Source organism: Eleginops maclovinus, chromosome 19 (genome assembly GCF_036324505.1).
Source record: "Eleginops maclovinus isolate JMC-PN-2008 ecotype Puerto Natales chromosome 19, JC_Emac_rtc_rv5, whole genome shotgun sequence".
In the NCBI taxonomy this organism is placed as follows: domain Eukaryota; kingdom Metazoa; phylum Chordata; class Actinopteri; order Perciformes; family Eleginopidae; genus Eleginops; species Eleginops maclovinus.
In genome coordinates, this window is record NC_086367.1 from 18,537,465 (window position 1) to 18,557,777 (window position 20,313).

General features: G+C 41.6%; 1 protein-coding gene across 1 annotated transcript in view; it reads left to right on the top strand.

The window, feature by feature from the left end:
* Positions 1-20,313, top strand: part of LOC134881030 (glutamate receptor ionotropic, NMDA 3B-like) — a 70,027-nt gene that overhangs the window by 34,478 nt on the left and 15,236 nt on the right. Inside the window, 6 exon segments of the mRNA XM_063908134.1 lie at positions 5,729-6,225; positions 7,623-7,894; positions 9,326-9,562; positions 12,816-12,962; positions 13,267-13,412; positions 18,882-18,997. Of these exon segments, the coding sequence (XP_063764204.1) occupies positions 5,729-6,225; positions 7,623-7,894; positions 9,326-9,562; positions 12,816-12,962; positions 13,267-13,412; positions 18,882-18,997 (1,415 nt within the window).

Here is a 20,313-nt window from a genome sequence, read left to right on the forward strand (position 1 = left end):
CCGTCCTGACTGACGTATGAGCCATTGCTAAGTGCAATTTATGACTTAAGCACTGCCTATGTTACTACATGACTATGCACATTACTCTTGTCATGATTTGAATCACACAGCGATGTACTAAGTGCTGGGGTTACAGGTCTTCATGCTCGCTCTGAGTGTTTGACAGTCCGGTCACTTGCCATTATTCTGGCTGGACTCGGGAAGGAGAGACGGCTCATGTTGGCAAGACGCCTCTCCTTTGAATGATGTAGGATGTTCAGGATTTGACGACTGATTACTCAGAGGGTGTTATAGCATGCTTGGCTAACTAACCTTCACTTTCCTATTGGCTTACTAACTTTTAACTGGGACTAGCATCAGATATTTGCCTGTGAAATATCTACCTCTGCCCAACTACAATAGAAGTAAATACTGAAAATGATTCTTGAATTGATGATTGAACGCTGATTCAGAGGTATATTTTTTAAGTAGTGTCCCTGTTACCCATAGATAATCAACAGAGCTTACTGTCAACATTTGTAAGCATGAACATTTATTTACATAATACATTTTAAATGTCTCTCTGTACTCTAAGTAAAGCTGCCCTTAAGGATGAATTGAAGAGGCCCTATTATTGGGGGTTTTGCCTTTCTTGTAGTATTTTTTTTTTGGGGGGTGGTTTGTGCTTGTAAATTGTCTTCAAAGGCTCCCACACACTCCCCCACCCCCTGCCTGAAATCCTTGATTTGACTCTTTTGTTTACTTATGTAGCATAATGACACCACTATGTAACACTTGTGCTTCTACTGGCTAGAGCTCCAACACATTCTACGTGATAGGCTAAGAATGAAGACCTTTTTGAACATAAAAGCATGTAAACATGTCAGGGTAGAGGCACTAAATATAAATCTGATCAGCAAAATAGGGCCCATTTTAAAACAGACCAATATTAGTTTAGTGGCACTTTTCTAAAGATCCTGAGCGATGTCAGCTTCAGAGCGGTACCCTGCAGCAGCGAGAGATTTGTGGATGTTAGAAAAAACACATTCCTCTTCCAAGAATGAAACACATAGCTTTAAGCCACATAGAATTGGTTGTGGCCTGATCAGGATTGGACGACAGTTACTCTCCCTGCAGCCAATAGGCCAACCAGTTTTTCTTTAATACCTCCTGGTCACGTAAAAAGCTAGTTCCAAAAGTGTATGCCGTTAAATCATAAATGGAAGACACTGACAAACTGCAATTAAATCCATCGAGTCCATCGAACACTAGATTTTCTTTAAGCTCGTTAGCTCCCTGACTGACACCCTGGGATTTTTTGTGAGGAGTTGCTGGCTCCACTTGTGGTACTGCATGCTCTGGTTGCTGCCCTTGTCTGTCCTCTGCACCACGGGGGTGGCTCTTTCTGAATAGCGCTGTCATTCTCGTTGTGGGGAGGAGGTCTTTATGGCATACAGATCTGAAGAGTGGCACCTGGGAGTTTTTGTCTGTTCTCCTTCGCTGTTGCTGCTGCTTCAACTCCTGCAGCTTTTAAAAGGTTTCTGTCAAGGTGTGTTCTGTGATAACGCTCACACACAGGCAGTAGTAAAAAATCACATTGAAATACCTATTAAACCATAAATATTGTCACTTAAAACAGAAATAACTTAATCCTGACATGTGTGCACAGTAAAAGGGGTGAAAAAAAACCCCTTGCATACATTACAACCCCTCTTCTGTGGATGATATTGAGTGCAGTGCTGAAGCCAAATGCCATAGACTCACTCCAGAGTCGAGTATATCTCCTCTGCAGGTTGACATTGATATTTTATAGTGGTGCAAAAGGATAAAACAGCATGTATCCGACTTTTGTGGTCATGTAGATGCAGTGAGAGAAGGATTTGTGGCATGAGCTTGGCCCACAGCAAATATTGAACACACACCATGCCTGCCAGCTGAGAGTGATCATCAACACCACCCACATAATCACAAGCTGGGTTCTCACAGCCTTTCCTCCTTCTGCAGTTAACTTGAGCGCTGGGATGCCAAGACAATTTGGCATGGAGGGCCAGAGGCGGAAATAAGTGGAGTTGGGGTTACAAAGCAATATTATCGGGCATTTATTATCCAAGTTTACAAAAGTTGATTAGGTTTAATGTGATTAAATTGCCCAATGTTGGCCATGCTAGCAAAGCACAGCCTAATGGATGGCAATGTCTGATCAGTTGGTCCACCACTTTGGTGCAGACTGAAACATTTTAAAAGCTCTTGGATTGATTGATTTAAATTTGGAAGGACATTAATGATCCCTAAAGGATGGAGCTTACTATTTGGTAATCCACTGACTTATCCTGTAGTGCATTAACCTTAGGAAGACCTTTGAAGATTGTAAGAAAATGTCTTGATAGCTACTGAAAGGATGACTATGAATTTTGATATTCAAGATGAACACTGGGTGAATTGTAGTGGCATCATCTGGCAAATACATGTGTCCAAAGAATTGATTTATGACCAGATAAATTCAGATTGAATGATAATTATTCAAGTGCATCTACATAGTTGGGGCTAATTAGCAAATGTTTGCATACTAACTACAATATCCATGATAAATATTATACCTGCTTAATATCACTATGTCTTCATGAGCGTTTAAGAGTGCAGATGTTAGCAAAAACATAACTATGGCTAAGCACAGGCTGACAGAGCAGTAAGTGTGGCTACACAATAAAGAAAACAAAAAGTAATGCTTTTAAATTCACTCAAACTTCCTCAGGACACCAGGGATAGTCCCTATCTTTATATACAGGGGCAATTAGGACGTAGTCTGGACTAACAGAATAGACCATTTATTAAGGAGTTCTCCCCAATTTAGTATCAGTGACCTTTGTTTCTGGCCTGTGAAAGACCGATAAAAGAAGTCGCTTTATCGCATTATTCATGCGGGTCCAGCTAGAGTCCACTCCCTCCAGTGTACCCCCTGATTCTTATCCCAACACTGCAACAGCCTGACATGCTTTTGCCCAGGAGAGCTCTGACAAAGCTGAAGGAAGTAAGAGACTTCCACAAGGAAAAGGCAATTAACAGCTCAATGCCCAAGGGACGGAGCGATGAAGGCAGGGAGGGAAAGAGGATGTCTGGAGATATAAGGAAGAGAGGAAGGTGTGAGCGAAGAGCAAAAGCTGCACAATGGTACTGATTCAAAGCGGTGGCCATATGGGATAAATCCACAGTGAAAAAAAATGAAAAAACTGGCCACTTTTGATGTTGTTCTTCCGAATGTCCAGAATAAAAACATCCCTAGGGGCTTATCTCCAAAAATACATTAGAGAGAAAGTAGTCAAAGAGATACAGATGGATGAAAGACAAGGGAAGTAGGAAATGGCAAACGGAGAATGGCAGTAAAGTCAAAGAAAAGGAAGAAGAAACTTGTGTGGGAAAGGATGTGAGGGAGGAGACAATGGTTTGGGAAATGGACGGGGGCTTTTTTGTTATCAGAGTGAAATCTGCCAGTCAGTGTCATCTCACTCGACACATCTGCCAACGCTGATTCCATCTCCCCCGAAGAGATTAAAACCATTGAAACAAGCAAGCTTCCTATCATCCCAGACAGACAGAGAGGGAGTAAACTTTCCTCCAAAGTGAAGCAGATGTAGTGATACGGCAGTGAGACACATGCCGGGGACTCTCTTATGGTAGAGTCATCATTTACCGGCCACTCTGCTGACATTTACTTCCTGAGTGTGTGTGTGTGTGTGTGTGTGTGTGTGTGAGCTGGGGCCAGGTGTTGGTGAGAGGAAACCATTCCTCTCTGACACCACTTGGCTGACTTATCAGACCGCTTCATTCTTTAAATGCAGCCTCTGGCCCGATGCAGCACAACAAAATCCGTGACTAACACGCTGCGCTTCATGAAAGTGTGCCGTACTTTTCACACCCCTGCTCTGATGTCTGTATTATCTAACACTCCTATCTCACACTCTTATCTCCGGGCATGAATCCAAAAATGTGACAAATTGCAAGGGAAGGGGGCTTGGCACTTCTCTGCTCACATAAGAGATGTAAAGTGAAGCCCATGGTTAATTTTTTTGCAGCCAGCCGCAGCCATTACGGCCTAGTATATGAGTCTGGAGTGGGTTGGCTTGATGAATCTGCTGTCTATGGGATATGATGATTCAGCCGCGCTATTACCATGAGTGATTTCAGCTCAAGGCAAGGCTAGCACTTCCGCTTTATGGTCACAGAGACAGAGGGAGCTGCTGATGAGGAAACATAAGTTAGCATGCAAACGGGATGATTTTCAAATCAGAGGCATTTTTTTTAACCAGCTCTTTAGAATTATGGTGCATCCAATGGGTTTGTAAATTGATATTGTGCTGTTAAAGTAAATCACCATGTAAAGAAAAGGGGTAATGATCAAAAGCATGATAAAAACACTCAGAATTGTACATACATTTACATGTTTTAGGTTCTCTGTTTGGTGCAGACAGGCTTTACTCCAGCCGATGCTTGGAGGTGAAGTTAATGATCCTCATGATCGATGTAGTCTTTTTATTTTCCTTCACATATCCAGATTTGATGTGAAAAGTTCCCCTGCTCAATACTACTCATCAATTCAACATATGACTTGGGGATGAGAGAGGGAGAAAAAGAAAAGAGAGAATAAAACAAAGAGCAAAAGGGAAATCTATTTTGCTGCTCGGTGAAAGGGCTTCGGCTTTTCTATTAACAGGAAGGAAAACTTGCCATTTCTCTCCGTGACCCAGACATAATCAACAGTCCGTGCACGGATCAACTCCCGTACAGAATGCAGTGATCCCTGCATACTTTAACATTTTAAACATGTGATACAGAGTGACCTCCTGACAATCCCATACTAATCAAGACATGATCAAACAGTACTTGAAGGGATTCACATCGGGACGACATCACCTGGAGACTTCCATATGATCAAATGCTAAGACGTGAGCTAACAATACCGGCACGGTTCAAGAGGCCAGGGCAGTTTTATGTGCGAACGGGAATTGCTCTTAATAATTTATTCCGCTGTGAAGACCAATGTGGGGCCACCGGGCGAGTGAGACGAATGGCAATGACTGCCTGTATGGACTGGCAGATAGGAGCAGACCCTCACTGCACTGCATTAACTTTTAATTATGACTTTCTTGGAGACGCAATTACCCATCTGAGATCCGGCCGGCTAAAGCTCCATAACCAGACCATGATCCATCTGTACCATCATGTGTAACATTTTCCTAGCCTCTCCCCCAGATTTTTGTATTTATTTTTCCACCCTGCTAGTTATGGGCTGTCAGTGATGGAGGAAGACTAAATACTATGATCTTTAAATACTCAATTACATGTTAAAAGTCCTTATTCCTATAGAAGTACAGAATTATTATCAGCAGAATGTACTGGAAGTATCAAAAGTACTCACAACTGCAACTGTTTTTACAATATAATATAATTAAAGCTTATTAGAGCATTATAGAATTTGAGTTTGTCAATGAGGAGCCAGTTTTATACTTTTTCTAAGTAGTACAGCAGGGATTCATATCAGCATCCTATGTGGTTGTATGTGTAATAGGTAGCTCAAAAATGAAGTGGATTAAAAATGATCGTATTTGCCTCCTAAAATAGATTTTGAATTGTATAAAAATACTAGCAAAAAGTAAATGTACTTTCCACAACTGAGCCTTGTGTATTACTGCAGTCTGTGTTTCTTAAAAACAACATGGATCTTTAGTGTCTGTTTTTCTCTCTGTCCCCCGAGGTTTCTCTCCAACACCTCCTTCACCGGAGCCACAGGCCTGATCCAGGTGGATCCTGGCCTCTCCCGGGTCCTCTCCTCGCAGCTGTTCCACGTGTGGAGCCTGAAGAGAGGCGCTCTTGGCCAGCCGGCCTGGGTGACAGTAGGCCAGTGGACCCGTGGCAGACTGGAGCTAGAAGGGGGGATTCTGGGACTGGTGGGAGGGTTCGGGAGCAGCCAGGGCCAAGGCCTTGGAGCCGGGGTGAGGGGAGGGGACGGTCAGGGGGACAGTAACGCTGGAGGTCGCTGGAGGCCGGGAGATTCGGTTGAAGGTCACCGTCTGAGGGTGGTGACGCTGGTGGAGCACCCGTTTGTCTTCACGCGGGAGGTGGACGAGGACGGGTTGTGTCCAGCGGGTCAGCTCTGTCTGGACCCGAGAACCAACCGGTCCGACATTATCCAGAACCTCTTCAACCAGCTGCACAACCCCAATGCGACAGTAACAGACTGGGAGGGAGCAGGTGAGTTCTGCTGTGCCATTTATCCTTAAAAATACCCTAGTGTTGGAGCACTGCTATGCTGAAATCGCCTGTAATACCTGTCAGAAACACATTTCATCTTGAGGTATGATCCATCAGTTATAATTTATGAAAACCCGAATCTTCTCTAATGTAAACTGTTAGATCTCTCGGCTTGGATCTCATTGATATATCGCTGTAAAATTCTGTACTGCTCCTACACAAGATTGAAGTGGATTTTTTTTTAAAGAAAAATCAATAAGGGATCATGGCTGGTCAGTGTGGTTCAAAAATATACTAGGTGCAATGTCAAGGCCCAGCTCTACCGCTTCAGCTTCATTTCTAGGATTAAAGGCATGTTATAAATAAGAGATGAAGTCTTCATGTCAAAGCAATATAAGGTTCTATATCTCTGAGTATTGGCAGTCCATACAGGCAGTCTAACATATAGCAGTAAAGTGTAAGGCATTTTAACTTTCGATGACTTTAATCGGCAAATGGAAGATGGCTAATAAAAGTTGTATTGAAGATGACATAGGAATTCGCAAAATTACAGACCTCTGTGCCAAGTTTCAGGAGTAATTGGCAATCTGCGGAATTTTGATTGTCTGAGTTTGCAAAAAAGGTTTGCCAGAAAAATCCAAATGGCATAAAGTGTAAATATATATATATATATATATTTATATTTTACAGCCTCTCTATCGGGCCAACTCTTTCTTTTTTCTTATTCATAGTTCAAAGGTTGTTGTACATTCTGTACATCTTCTCCGAGCCCAGTTTAAGAGTGACTTAGTGTATTCCTATAGCCAAGGCGCTGGTGTACATAAAAACAAACAAGAGACCTATCAACAATTTTCAAATGAGCGATAGTCAACGGTCGAGGACGAGTTCATTTCCAAAGTGTACGTAAACACAGTGGTGAAATCGGATCCTCAACTACTGTACGTAAATTCTGAGATTCTTGTTATTTAACTGAGTTTTTTCACTACGTTTGAGAAGGCAATATTGTACTTTTGATCCACTAAATTCATTCGACCACTTGGTTACTCTCAGATTATTACTTAATACTAAATATGTATATCATGTAATAAACAAACCTTGACACATAATTATAGGTTAACATATTCAGCAGCAGTGATACATTAATTACAGTTAGCTCCACATTTACCAGCTGTGATGCATTTATTATTATAATCCAGTCATTTAATTTGATGGGCCTTTTAGGTTTCACATGTACTTTTGGTACTTCAGTATAGTTTGATGTGCTTTTACTGCATTATAATATTGTCACTGAGTATTTTTACAGATTAGTATTCATTCTCTTACTTAAGTACAAAACATGAGTACTTCTTCCACCCCTCAATATATACATCACATTATTATCGTGTCTCTTCTCTCAGAACTACCGGAGGACCTGAGGAAGTGCTGCTACGGTTACTGCATCGACCTGTTAGAGAAACTGGCTGAGGACATGGGTTTCACCTTTGACCTTTATATTGTGGGAGACGGGAAGTACGGAGCAGTGGGCGGGGCGGGGCGCTGGACGGGGCTGGTCGGGGACCTGCTCAGTGGAACCGCAGACATGGCTGTCAGCTCCTTCTCCATCAACTCTGCCAGGAGCAGAGTCATCGACTTCACCTCGCCCTTCTACTCCACCAGCCTGGGCATTCTGGTACAGATGCTTAAAGTCATCCTTAGTTTGTTGAAGTTTGTGAATTAAAGAGGCCCTATTATGCTTTTGGGGGGTTTCCCTTTCCTGTAGTGTGCTGTATTGCATGTAAATGGTATTCTAAGGCTAAAATCCCAAAGTTCCCTCCAGAGTCCGTTTCAATCCCACACCCTCCACCCTGCCTGAAACGCCTCCATTGTCTCCTTTGTTTACTTCCAGTACATAGTGACATCACCATGCAACACTCGGGCTGCTATTGGCTAGAGCTCCAACACATTGTACGTGTCCAGCAGTGGCTCAGTCAGTAGGGGCTTGGACTGGGAATCGTAGGGTCGCCGGTTCAAGTCCCCGAACAGACTTGAAATATGGAAGTGGACTGCTACTTGGAGAGGTCTCAGTTCACCTCCTAGGCCCTGCTGTGGTGCCCTTGAGCAAGGCACCGGACACCTCCAATCCCCCCTCCCCATTGCTCCCCGGGCGCTGCACAATAGCTGCCCACTGCTCCTAGTACTAGGATGGGTTAAATGCAGAGGACTAATTTCACTGTGTGTGCTCTGCTGTGTGCATGTGTGTGACAAATAAAGAGGGTTTCATCCTCCGATTCTATCTATCTATGATAGGCGGGACATCTCTAAGAGGTTGCGCAATCACAACAGGGACGGCCAGCTAATCAAGGTTTAAGACAGAGGGTGAAAAGAGGTGCTGCAGCACATTTGAACATTAAAGCATGGAGACATGTCCCAGTAGAGGCACAAAACACAAATATGAACCTACAAATTATTATGATAGGCCCCTTTAATGATTGAAGACACAGGCCATGTCCTGAAAATATACAGCTTTGTAAGTCGTTTGCATCGCTGCAGTCTTCTTATTGCTTTGATTTGTCTATATATCTTTCTCTCTCTGGCTGACAATTTCTGTGTGATTGGACGATGTAGTCTCTAAGTGCTTAATTTCACCCTAATGCCCGGCTCACACAGTCTTCTGGGGAGGAACACGGGATCATTAGTTTTGAATAATTAGGTTGTTACATTTTCAGTGGACAATTATGAAAGTTCAAAATGAAAGGCACTTTTAAGAGTGTCTAATGAGTCTGAGAGGGATTTTGAGAAGCCGTCTTAGCAGGGTCCTCAAACATGCCGTTCTTTGATTCGTTAACATCTCCCTCTTTGGCCGACAAACTGCAATGCATAATACGATCTGACAATACAGCGCCCTTTCGAAAGAGTGATTTCTTACCCTTACAAAGTGATTAATAGCCCAAAGTTGAAACAATGTATGGACTTGTTTTTCAAACTTAGGTATGGCTGAGTGTTTAAGCTGACAAGATACTGCAATTTGAAGGTTAAATTATATTCAAAATGTAGCACAAAATACAATTCATGTCACTTTTGAAGTTAAAAAGCCGGTTCTTTTTTCTTTTTGACCTACCAGGTTCGCAGCCGGGACACAGCAGCCCCCATCGGAGCCTTCATGTGGCCTCTCCACTGGTCCATGTGGGTTGGTATCTTCGTCACGCTGCACCTCACCGCGCTTTTCCTCACCTTGTACGAGTGGAACAGCCCCTTCGGCATGACACCACATGGCAGGAACAGGCTGCGAGTCTTCTCCTACTCCTCCGCACTCAATCTCTGCTATGCCATTCTGTTTGGACGTACCGTCGCCACCAAGGTAAAGTAGCTTTCCTCTGTGTGATAAATAGGCATCATGCACGGGTGGGCCAGGGAATAGAAACAGCAGAGATTGGAGTGGAGGGGGGCATTATTATTAAGAGTACACAAACAGTTTGGTGGAAAGAGGAAGTTAGAGGCGAAGACGATAGAAATGGCCAGGGAGGAGAAAAGATTGATAGGGGAGAGGTTAGGAAGGTAGGCAGTGATGGAGTAGCGAGGTGCAGGGAGGATAATGCACATACTGGGAGGGAGAGGGGAAAGGGTAAGTGGGCCGACAAAGATTGAAGGAGTTATGGCAGGGATGATGGGGATGGATGAAGGTGAGAAATGCGTGAGCGAGTAGAGGTTAACTCCCCAAAGTAGTCAGACACAAAGTTGAAAACAAGAAGATAGGGGGAAGAGGGCCAACGAGAAGAGGAAAGGTGAGAGTGCAAATTGAGAAATGGGCTTCAAAAAGAAAGTATTAGGGATGTGGACGGAGAATTGTAAGACAGGGTTGAAAGGGTAAGTGTGCAAGCACAGAGAGAAGCATCACAATGAGGGTGACATGGAGGTGGGCGGACAGAGGATGATGTAAGTTAGAGGGCTTTGGGTTGGCAAAGTTGGAGAGCCAGGCTGAATTATTGAGAAATGTGAGGGAAAAGTGATCGACGAAGACAAATGGTACTCGAGTTAGGCAAATCTGTCTATTTAGAAAATGTAGCAAGATGAAAAACGATGTATTGCCTTTTAAAGATTAAAAAAACTGTACTTTCATGCCATTTGTTTAGTATGAATACGTAAGGAGATTAAATGTAGCCTTGCGGTAACGGCAATCTTCAGAAACCTGTCATGTTTGACGGATGGTGTCACACCGCCGCACACACCGATGAAAAACTGTCCTCTGCATTCTTTGTTTTATAAACAGTCATATACAGTGCCAACAAATCCATCATTATGATAACTTATACTTGCTCTCTAAATGTTCATGCAGCACATTCTGATAAATATCTCAAACATCATTTGCTTTAATTATTCCCATCTATCCCAACTCCACTAAGTGAGGATGCACACTGTTGTAAAAATGTATTTAATCTCCCGTTGTCCCGAAAGAGGGTTGAGATATGACTTGGTTGAAACAGAAGCCAACTGATTAGAGAGACCTTCCCCTAATTGAAAGGTCACAGGTTTGACCCTGGCAAACTGGCAATGTGTCAATGAACAGGTTATGCCTATTAGTAGCAGTGTGACCTGTTTAAATGCCCTTGAGCAGCTTTCTGCACCTCTTTGTGCTGGGACAGAGCCAAAGAGTCATGTTTATTTAAGCTGTGGGGAGGGCAAGTAAATCATGTGCTAGACTGCTCATAATAACTTATTTCCCAGGAGACACCTGTATTGGAGTGTTCAAAGTCAAAGCAAACAAATCAAATGCAGAAATGCTCTTTTGTCCAAAGCAAAGGCACACAATCAAGAGTGATGAATGGAGGGTTTCTCTTAAAATGTAGCAGTCATGCGCATGTTGTCCAACCACCAGCTTACTGCCTGTTGTGCCGTTACTGCAGACAAAGGCAAACAGACATTAGTTATATGCAAATTCTGACAGCAAAGTAGCGAGAAACAAAAGAGCCCAGAAGCATGACTGACTGCACGAGTGTGAACTGGGTGTTTATGGCAGGGCGAATCATGATGAGTGGCAGTGGGTTGCCCAACTCTCGCACACCTGTCTACTCTCCTACAATTAGACACACACTCACACAGATACATAAGAGAGGGGGGGGTGGGGGTGGGGGTGGGGGGGGGTTGGCTGTTGGCTAGCTGGAAATGGAGGTAGAAATTGAGGGCATGACACAAGGCCATGGAGAAGCTGGTCCTGGATACTAGCAGAGGCGGATGTAGCAGCTTTGTCTTGTTAAACACTCCAGCAACCTTGACCAGTGTTAGCAGGAATTGTTATATTTGCCAAACACTCGAGGTAGAGTTGGTCCTTGAAACATTTTCTCTTTAAACGTTAAGGTAAAACACTTATGAATAAAGATGTAAGATAATCTGTGAAATCTGATTTTGCATGAATGAATTAACAGTCCGATCTTAGCTTTTATTTTTTTAATACAGCTTTAGTTTCAATATTTAAAAAGAGTGTGTAGGATTTAGTCACCTTGCCTCACCCCTCCATTTCCAAGCTTGTCAGAGCACTATGTTGGCCTTCAGGTGACATAAAAGCGTTAATGCCAGAGCCAGTGTTTGGTGTGTCTATTCTAGGCTACTGTAGAAACACTGCTGTGCAACATGGCTCTGTGAAACCAGCTGCCTATGTAACTATGAAGGGGGAATTCTGTTGTGGGCGACAATTATTTTCAAGTAATAATACAAACATAAACACACAGTTATGCATGATACATTCACATTTTACAATAAATGCCCCCAATAATCTGACATACTGGTTCTTTAAGGATGATATCATGTACAGAATAGAGTCATCAAGTCCTTTACAAGAGTCTTGTATCAAAACTAATCTCCGGTTGTTGATTCAGCATGCAAAATTGAAAATCAAAAACCCCACATTCGAAGCCTGTTGTTGTCTTGATCATTAAATCCTGGACTAACAGCTGTAGCGCAAGAAAAATGGTAATCTTGAATTTCCCTTGGTACACAATAACGTGGAACAACAATGTCATCGAAGACGTTTAGCATATTGTGCATGCCATCCTCCCTTTTCTCGCCTTTCAAATCCACCAACTAATTATACAGAAAGTTGAAAACAAACCGAACACCCGCGCAATAATGGGTTACAACCTTGTTTGTATAATTAATGTCTCATTAATCCCGTACCTTTGAAACAATAGAAATTCATCTCTTTTCCTCAGTTAAGTGGATTTTAATTGGTGGAATAAATAAATGATCACAGTGTTCAGGTGGATCTATTCCTCCAGGCAGGCAATTTCATGGAAAAGATATTTCTGATGTGCCTCAAAAACAGTCACACTTGCATTAGCTCCTGTTGTGATTAACTTGATAACTCTTATTTGGGTTCAATTAAGTTGTTTTTCTGGGGGGGGTTCTACATTTATAAAGGCGTCTTTTCTCGCACAGTTGTATTTTTAATCAATTAAACCTCTCCTCAATGTTTGTTATCTCACAGTCTATCTATCTCTCAGTCTGTTGACATTTTCTGTGTTACACCTCTGTTCTGATCCGTGAAATGGTTTTAATAATTAGTAAAAAGCCAAACACAGACATTTGATTCTCTCTTGGCATGCACCTCCCCTCTACAGACCCCTAAATGCTGGACCGGGCGCTTCTTGATGAACCTTTGGGCCATCTTCTGTCTGCTGGTGCTGTCCAGCTACACCGCTAACCTAGCCGCGGTCATGGTCGGGGAGAAGACCTTCGAGCAGGTGTCGGGAATTCATGACGACAAGGTCAGACTGCAAAAAAGGACACAAAACTTGCAACTGCATGCATGTCGGCATCCCCCCACACACACATACAGACCCCCAGCTACAAGAACACACAAGCTAATCTCACACAAGGACGGTCTAATGAGTATAGAGTAGAATTATTTGTGGAGGATTATCATTTTCCGTATCCCTAAACCCTGTAGGGAGTTCAGGGCTGTTGTGAATTCAATATGAGCTCCATCATGATATCCTTGCACCTTCTTTCTGATTTAATCACACATCTTCACCCTTTGTCTGTCCGTGTCTTCCTGTTTCATTTCCTCAGCTGCACCATCCGTCCATGGGCTTCCGTTTCGGGACGGTGAGGGAGAGCAGCGCTGAGGATTACATGAAGAAGAGTTTCCCGGAGATGCACGACTACATGAGACGCTTCAACCAGCCCACCACCCCAGAAGGAGTGCACATGCTGAAGTAAGACACAAAAAAACAAAACAAATTGAAACCAAAAAAAATCCGCTCACGATTAAATCTGTTTTCTGTTGTTGTCTCTGCCCTTACTTTCCCTCGCTCTCTGCATAGCAATTGTGTTCCTGACAACAAGAACAAAGGGGGTAGATTTACAGACAACAAAGTCAATTTAAATACAGAACAGAAAATCATCCATTAAATTAAAATGTCCATATCCTTTTCCTTTGATATCCTACAGAAAGTAGTGAATAAAAGGATGTCAACTGAAGGTCATCCATAGACGGTGACTAAGGAACACCTCCTTGGATCCGTGCGGTTGATCTGCATCACTATATTTACATCCTTCAATCAGATTTCGATCGGATTGCACGGAAGCACATGCAGATCAAATGTCATGTGTACTAAATCAAAAATGATACCCGCTGACATCATCAATTCAGATGTTTGCGTGCTCGTATTTCCGGCTCAGGAAGCCTGTCTATGAACATGCTGACATTTCTATCTAACATCGATGCAATATCTCTCAGCAGCTCATTGTAATTTGAGTTGTTTTTCCCTTTGATATTTTTCCACCTGCAGTGATGTTGTGTCAAACCCATCGGTTGATGATTTCTTATTATAGAGAACACGCTGTTTGCTTTTGCATCCGACTGATATACCATCACACGAGTCATCGCTGTGAGAGCTGCATGTGTTCACACCCTGCATTAGTAAGAGCTTTTCCTCATGCATAAACTACCAAAAATGTACGAGTGAGATGAAAGCCAGTGAATTACATAAATTTAGTTTAGGGTAAATATTTTTGTTTATTAAAAGTGCAGAGATGTAGAGATGAGGGCCAGGGACAAACGAATAGATGAAACGGGTGTCGAATGGGGATTGTTGAGGAGATGAAAGAAGTAGACAAGGCAAGTTTAATTATGCGAAACAATTATTCACAAAATCGGTTAAAAGTTTTCCAACATTGAATACAAAATAAAACACACATTTAAAGGATAGGAAACATTTCAAAAGATAAAAACAGACAAATAAATAGAAGGACGTATTTCTAGTTAGGGTTCATTCAAAAGCAGTGGAGGAAATAAAAGTATTAAACCTGCATGTTTTAAAGACAGTTCAAGTTGGGTCAACTTAAGAGGCCCTATCATGCTTTTTGAGGATCTTCCTTCCTAGTGTGTTAGATGTTTTTGTGAATGGTCTAAAATCCCCAAATTCCCTCCCTAGCTCTCGAACACTTTATACGTGATAGGCTAAGGGGCGGGACATCTATAAGCTGTTGACCAATCACAACAGAGCTGGCCTTCTAACCAATCAGAGCAGACTGGGCTCTGGTTTCAGACAGAGGGTGAAAAGAGGTGCTGCAGGACAGGCAGTATGAGAACAATAAAGAGCATTTTGAACATTAAAGCATGGAGACATGTCACAGTAGAGGCATAAAATACAAATATGAACCTGAAAATGAGCATAATTTGATGCACAGTATTGTACCATTGTGGGTTTAATTTAAGTCTTATGTCGGTTCTAATTATTTTCCACAAATTATGTTTACTTGGAACATATAACAAGACAACGTGGCTCACAGATAAAGTGTTGTTATTTAGCGTGGGCTTAAAGCATCATGTTTCCGCTAGCCTGGAAGTGTCCTTATAATAAAACCGAATGTCCAACACTGCAAAGCTATTAGAAGAGATGGACCAAACGGACAAATGAGTGAAAATACACATAAATTGAATAAACCTAATACATAATTCAGAAAATTATCTAAATTAATTGATATTACTTCTCACATTTATGAGGAAAAATACAATTATTCCATGCTTAAAACTGTGTGAAATGCAGTAATGAATTCTCTGCGTGAATAAGTGCTCAAAGTATCCAGTAAATGGATAAATTACTGAAAAAGGGTGTTATAATGGAGACTAATAGCATGTACCTGGAAACACTTTTGTATAATCATCATACTATTCAGTTTCGGGGACTTATCTATTTACTTAGAGCCCTTTATTTAAGTGGATCGTTCAATAGTGCATTTTGAAAAGTTTCAAGCATAAACTAATTGTTTTACTTTTTGCCCCTCGAGGTCACATGTCACATTTTCTGTATTACGTAATATAATTTATGTATCTGTTATCGCTAAAACTCTTGCCATATGTTTTCCAGCATTCAGTTGTATATATCCCTTCTCAGGTTGTGACACTAGGCTCTGTTATTTCAGACTAATGCGGTCACACCTCCTTCATTACGAGAGGCTGTGTCTGGGCGGTTCATTCGCGGATGGATCCTTTTATACAATTATATTTTCTCTCCTGATGGTTGTGTGAACCTAACCTCTGTATATAAATTGCTGTTCTGCAGGTTTAATTATGCCACACATGGCTTTTAGCTGAAACGTGTTTGTTTTTGCCTACCATTAATTAGAAGATTTTTATCTGTGACTGCAGTTTTTTGGGACCCTTGCCACTACAGTTCGCCATATATTCAAGATCTGGAAGTGTGTGCGCTGCTACTTGTCCCTTTGAACATGCAACCTTATATATTCACCTAAAAATAACATTCATGTTGTGTGTATGTGAAGGCAAGTGTATGAGTTACCTTAGGATCTGATGATTAACCCACTTTGCTGTCTGGCTGTTTGACGTGTTATGCCTTTAATGCTTTGCTTGAATGTTCCTGATCACCAGTAATGGAAGACAAGAGCAGCCAAAAATGTATCGTACACATATTCAGGATACTCAGAAAGCTCAATTATATCAAGGGCACTCGTGTTCATGTTATTGATGCGGCATCTCATGGATTCTTTTATACTCCAGTGGTTTTTGCAGAGAGAGATGAGCAGCACATATAGAACCTGATGGTAAAGAAAAGCAATACTCGGCAATATTTTGAATAACTTCTCTGTCTTTTTCTTTAAATTGAATGATCATGTTTTTATATCATAACTACTTTAATGACTTACGTACATTTAATTGACGTACATATGAATATGTACCTATGGCAATGGAGGAGTATACACATTCTTAACTTTTTACTGCAACATCAAAACTAAAAGTACGATTGAAATCTTCAGTACTTCCATATTCGTATTGTGATGTCTCGAGAGGCTGCATCATAGAGGGCCGATACATTCCCTCTCGGCGGATGCAACAGGGACTCCAACTCCCACAATCAGCAGGGCATTTGGGAAGATGGCCGCTGCCCAGCTGAACATTGTTTTGCTGATGGAGGGAGGAGAGACAAGAACTGAGGTGCACACTCAGAAGAAGCAGTTTCAGTTACGTTGAGCGGTCGGAAAAAAATCCTTAGTTACCTTAAGCTTTTAGTTTTGTTTATTAGTGAGCATATTATACGTTTTATGGTTGTGAAAGACCAAAAAAGCACCAGATTAAGTTTTAAATCAGCCTGCTGACCTCAAGTTGAAGATTCAATCCTCTCGTGACATCACAGCATGTAATTTAAATCATACTGTGAAAATTTGCATTTGTGTAAGGAACATTGTACATGTAATAAGTAACATGTAACCTCTGTATATTGAGACATGCTAACAGAAATGAGTTTATCCTGATTTACCCTTTGTTTAGACACACAGACGTTCTGTACCACACACAGCAAAAACACACTCACAGCTATAACCACTAACGCCTCTCAGGCACAAGGCAGCGTCACAGAGCACCCGCAGAGATGCTGAGATACTGCATGTGCTGACTATGTGATACAATTAGGAAGATAAAGCGCTTGTTCAGAGAAAGAGGACGAGTACAGGGAAGATGAAGGCGGTGTTTGTTTGCGTGCGAGGCAAAGCAGGAGTGGAAGTCACAGCAGGGCAGAGGACCGGAGTGAGAGAATGAAATACTGTGTTGGCAGAACTACTGACCCCAATACGGTGCTCAAGCCTTAGAGGAGTACAATCTCAAAAGCCTGGAGAGACAAAATGCACAGGGCCACACATACAGAGTCGTAATAATGTCAGTGGTGAAAAGTAACCAAGTACATTTACTGAAGTATTGTACTTAAATACAATTTTGAGGGACTTGTATTTCAGTTTGTACTCCGTAAATAGTGTACTTTTACTCCACTGCATTAATGTAATACCTTTAGTTACTTTGGATTAATGATGTGAATAAAAACCAACCCTTGAATAAGACTTTAGTTACATCTGGAGTAAATTCACAATCTACCCTGCAGCATACAAAGTAATTTGAATTAGCTGCACCTTTACCAGCTTTAATAAACACATGTTTGCATCAATAACTGTGATAAATATATATATATATATATTAATGGGACAGTCTTCATAGTGAGTTCTTTTACTTTTGGTTCTTAAAGTTTATTTTGATGCTAAAACGTTTGTACTTTTACTTAAGTATGATTTTACTTGCAGGAGTTTCATTTGTAACTGAGTACTTCTTCCACCTCTGAATAATAAACACACAGGCCTACAGTTCATCCTACACACTTTCATTCTGTATTCTATATCTGGATGCTCACACACACCACTTTTATCCCTAAGGCCTTCCCAGCCTCTTTTATCCCAGAAGAAGTATTTCCTCTCACTTTTCCTTCAACCTGGAGTTTGACAGGCCTAGACAGATGGGAACAGACGTTTCTGCTTTGCCAGCACAGACTTTGTAAAGTCAATCTTTTTGTTTAGCAGCAAACATCCTGAATAACAACAAGTCCCGGGTAATTTGATCTCTATTTTCCCCCATTAAGCTGTCTATGTGCTTGTGTGCATGATTTTTCCAATTCATGCATTAGTGCTTGTTTATCCGTCCGCCAGTCGAATTCGGTGTGTGTGTGTGTGTGTGTGTGTGTGTGTGTGTGTGTGTGCGCATCGGGCCTTCTTGGGAGCGTGTGTCAGAAAATCTTATTTTCTATTATAAAAATGTGTTTGGGTTTAGGTATATCATTAAAATCCAGTGTGTTGTGCTCCGTAGCCTCAAACTTATCTCCCGTCAGCGGCAGAGGCTGGACACAGAGGAACGGTCTAGAATTAAGAGTCAATTAGGGTCAATTGGATCGATATAGCGGAGTAGGAGAGTCTTCAGCAGTGTGTATAATGCTTATCAGTCCGCAGCAGAGCCTGTTGGTTTAGGTAATGATGTATGTGTTTACTCAGTGTATTAGAATGCAGTTAATCTCATCCTGTGTTTAAATGACAAAAAGGGATGACAGGACCGAAATCCTGCATGGCTCGTGTGAGAAAGTTTGGGAAGTAAATCGGATTTAAAGGTCCTTAGGGGTTTTAGGTTAGTTGTCTTTAATTAATGCTTTTCTCTTAAATCTGTGTGTGTGTGTGTGTGTGTGTGTGTGTGTGTGTGTGTGTGTGTGTGTGTGTGTGTGTGTGTGTGTGTGTGTGTGTGTGTGTGTGTGTGTGTGTGTGTGTGTGTGTGTGTGTGTGTGTGTGTGTGTGTGTGTGTGTGTGTGTGTGTGTGTGTGTGTGTGTGTGTGTGTGTGTGTGTGTTTGTGGTGAAGGACAGATCCTCCTGCCCTGGATGCGTTCATCATGGACAAAGCCCTTTTGGATTTTGAGGTCTCTATCGACGCCGAGTGCAAACTGCTCACCGTGGGGAAGCCTTTCGCCATTGAAGGTGAGCATTCATAAATACTCGTTTTTAATTCTTGGGAGGAAATGCAGTCATTACCTAGTAGCATTTTGTTTTTAAAACCTTACAGCTAAATGTTTTTCTTTGGTCTTTACTTGTCTGTGTCTTTATTTACTCTTCCTATTTGTAAATCACTTTGTAACACATGCCGTACAAATCAAGTTACACTTACCAAAACCACTATTTGTCTGACTCCAAACCTTTACAAGAAGCTTAACCTAATACAAGTATAATTCTTCACCCTCAAATCGAGCCAAATGTCCTAAAATAAATTGACCTTGTGGGGACCTACTTTTTGTCTGGAGTTGGCAAGTGAGTCCCCACAATGTGATTATGTACTCGCACAGAAATACACACATCCAAAAGGGATACCTTTACACACACACATGCTGTACCTGTATGGCAAACCGCTCTCTTGTTCATGCAACACTCACACAAGCAGGCTCGCGTATATTCGATCTACACCTCAAAGCATGCACATCTACACACACTAACACACATGTATAAAGAAATGTATAGTATGCACATACTCACACACGCTCAGTAAGGAGCTCAAATACCGTTGTTAGCTACCTGATTGACAGAATAACACAGTGATTCACTGTATGAACTTTTAACGCTGCAGGGTTCAAGAATTCAACCATCTATTATTAACAACAGCGTCCAGTCAGAAGACTTTGGACTCAACCCTTACAGGTCAAACTAACTGCATCAAAGTCGTGAAGCATATAGATGGATCCACTGCCAGTCGAAAATCAGCTAATGATCCACAAAGGGAGTTAGAATAATGAAATATGAGAGATACATTGCTTAAGAAATGAGTGAGCTTACAAAAGTGTGTGAGAGAAGTGCAGGTGTGGTGCATTTATGTGTGTGTGCATGTTCTGGTACTATTGTTAAAGGAAATTGTTTTCAGTGGGAGGACATTTTGTCAGAGTAAAGTCATTGCTCATTTTTCCATCAGAAAAACATGAGCCATGGCACGCAGGGAAGAAATGAAAGCCATAAATTGGAGTCAAGCAGATCGCAGAAAAACTTTTTACACTTTGGTTACATGTTTTCATGTTTACCAAAGCTACGTTTTCTTTTCCCACATAACTTTTGGATGTTTACGACCCAAACCACTAAAAATACATATTCATACATATATAATAGCCTAGCCTGTTGAAGAAGTTTTGAAATAGTACCAAAATGTATATATGCAGCATGTAGTGGAACATGCTGACCTAAATGTATGGAATTCAGTTACAATATCTTGCAGGCACTGACATGAAGTCCTGTAAAACCTAACGGGAAAACAT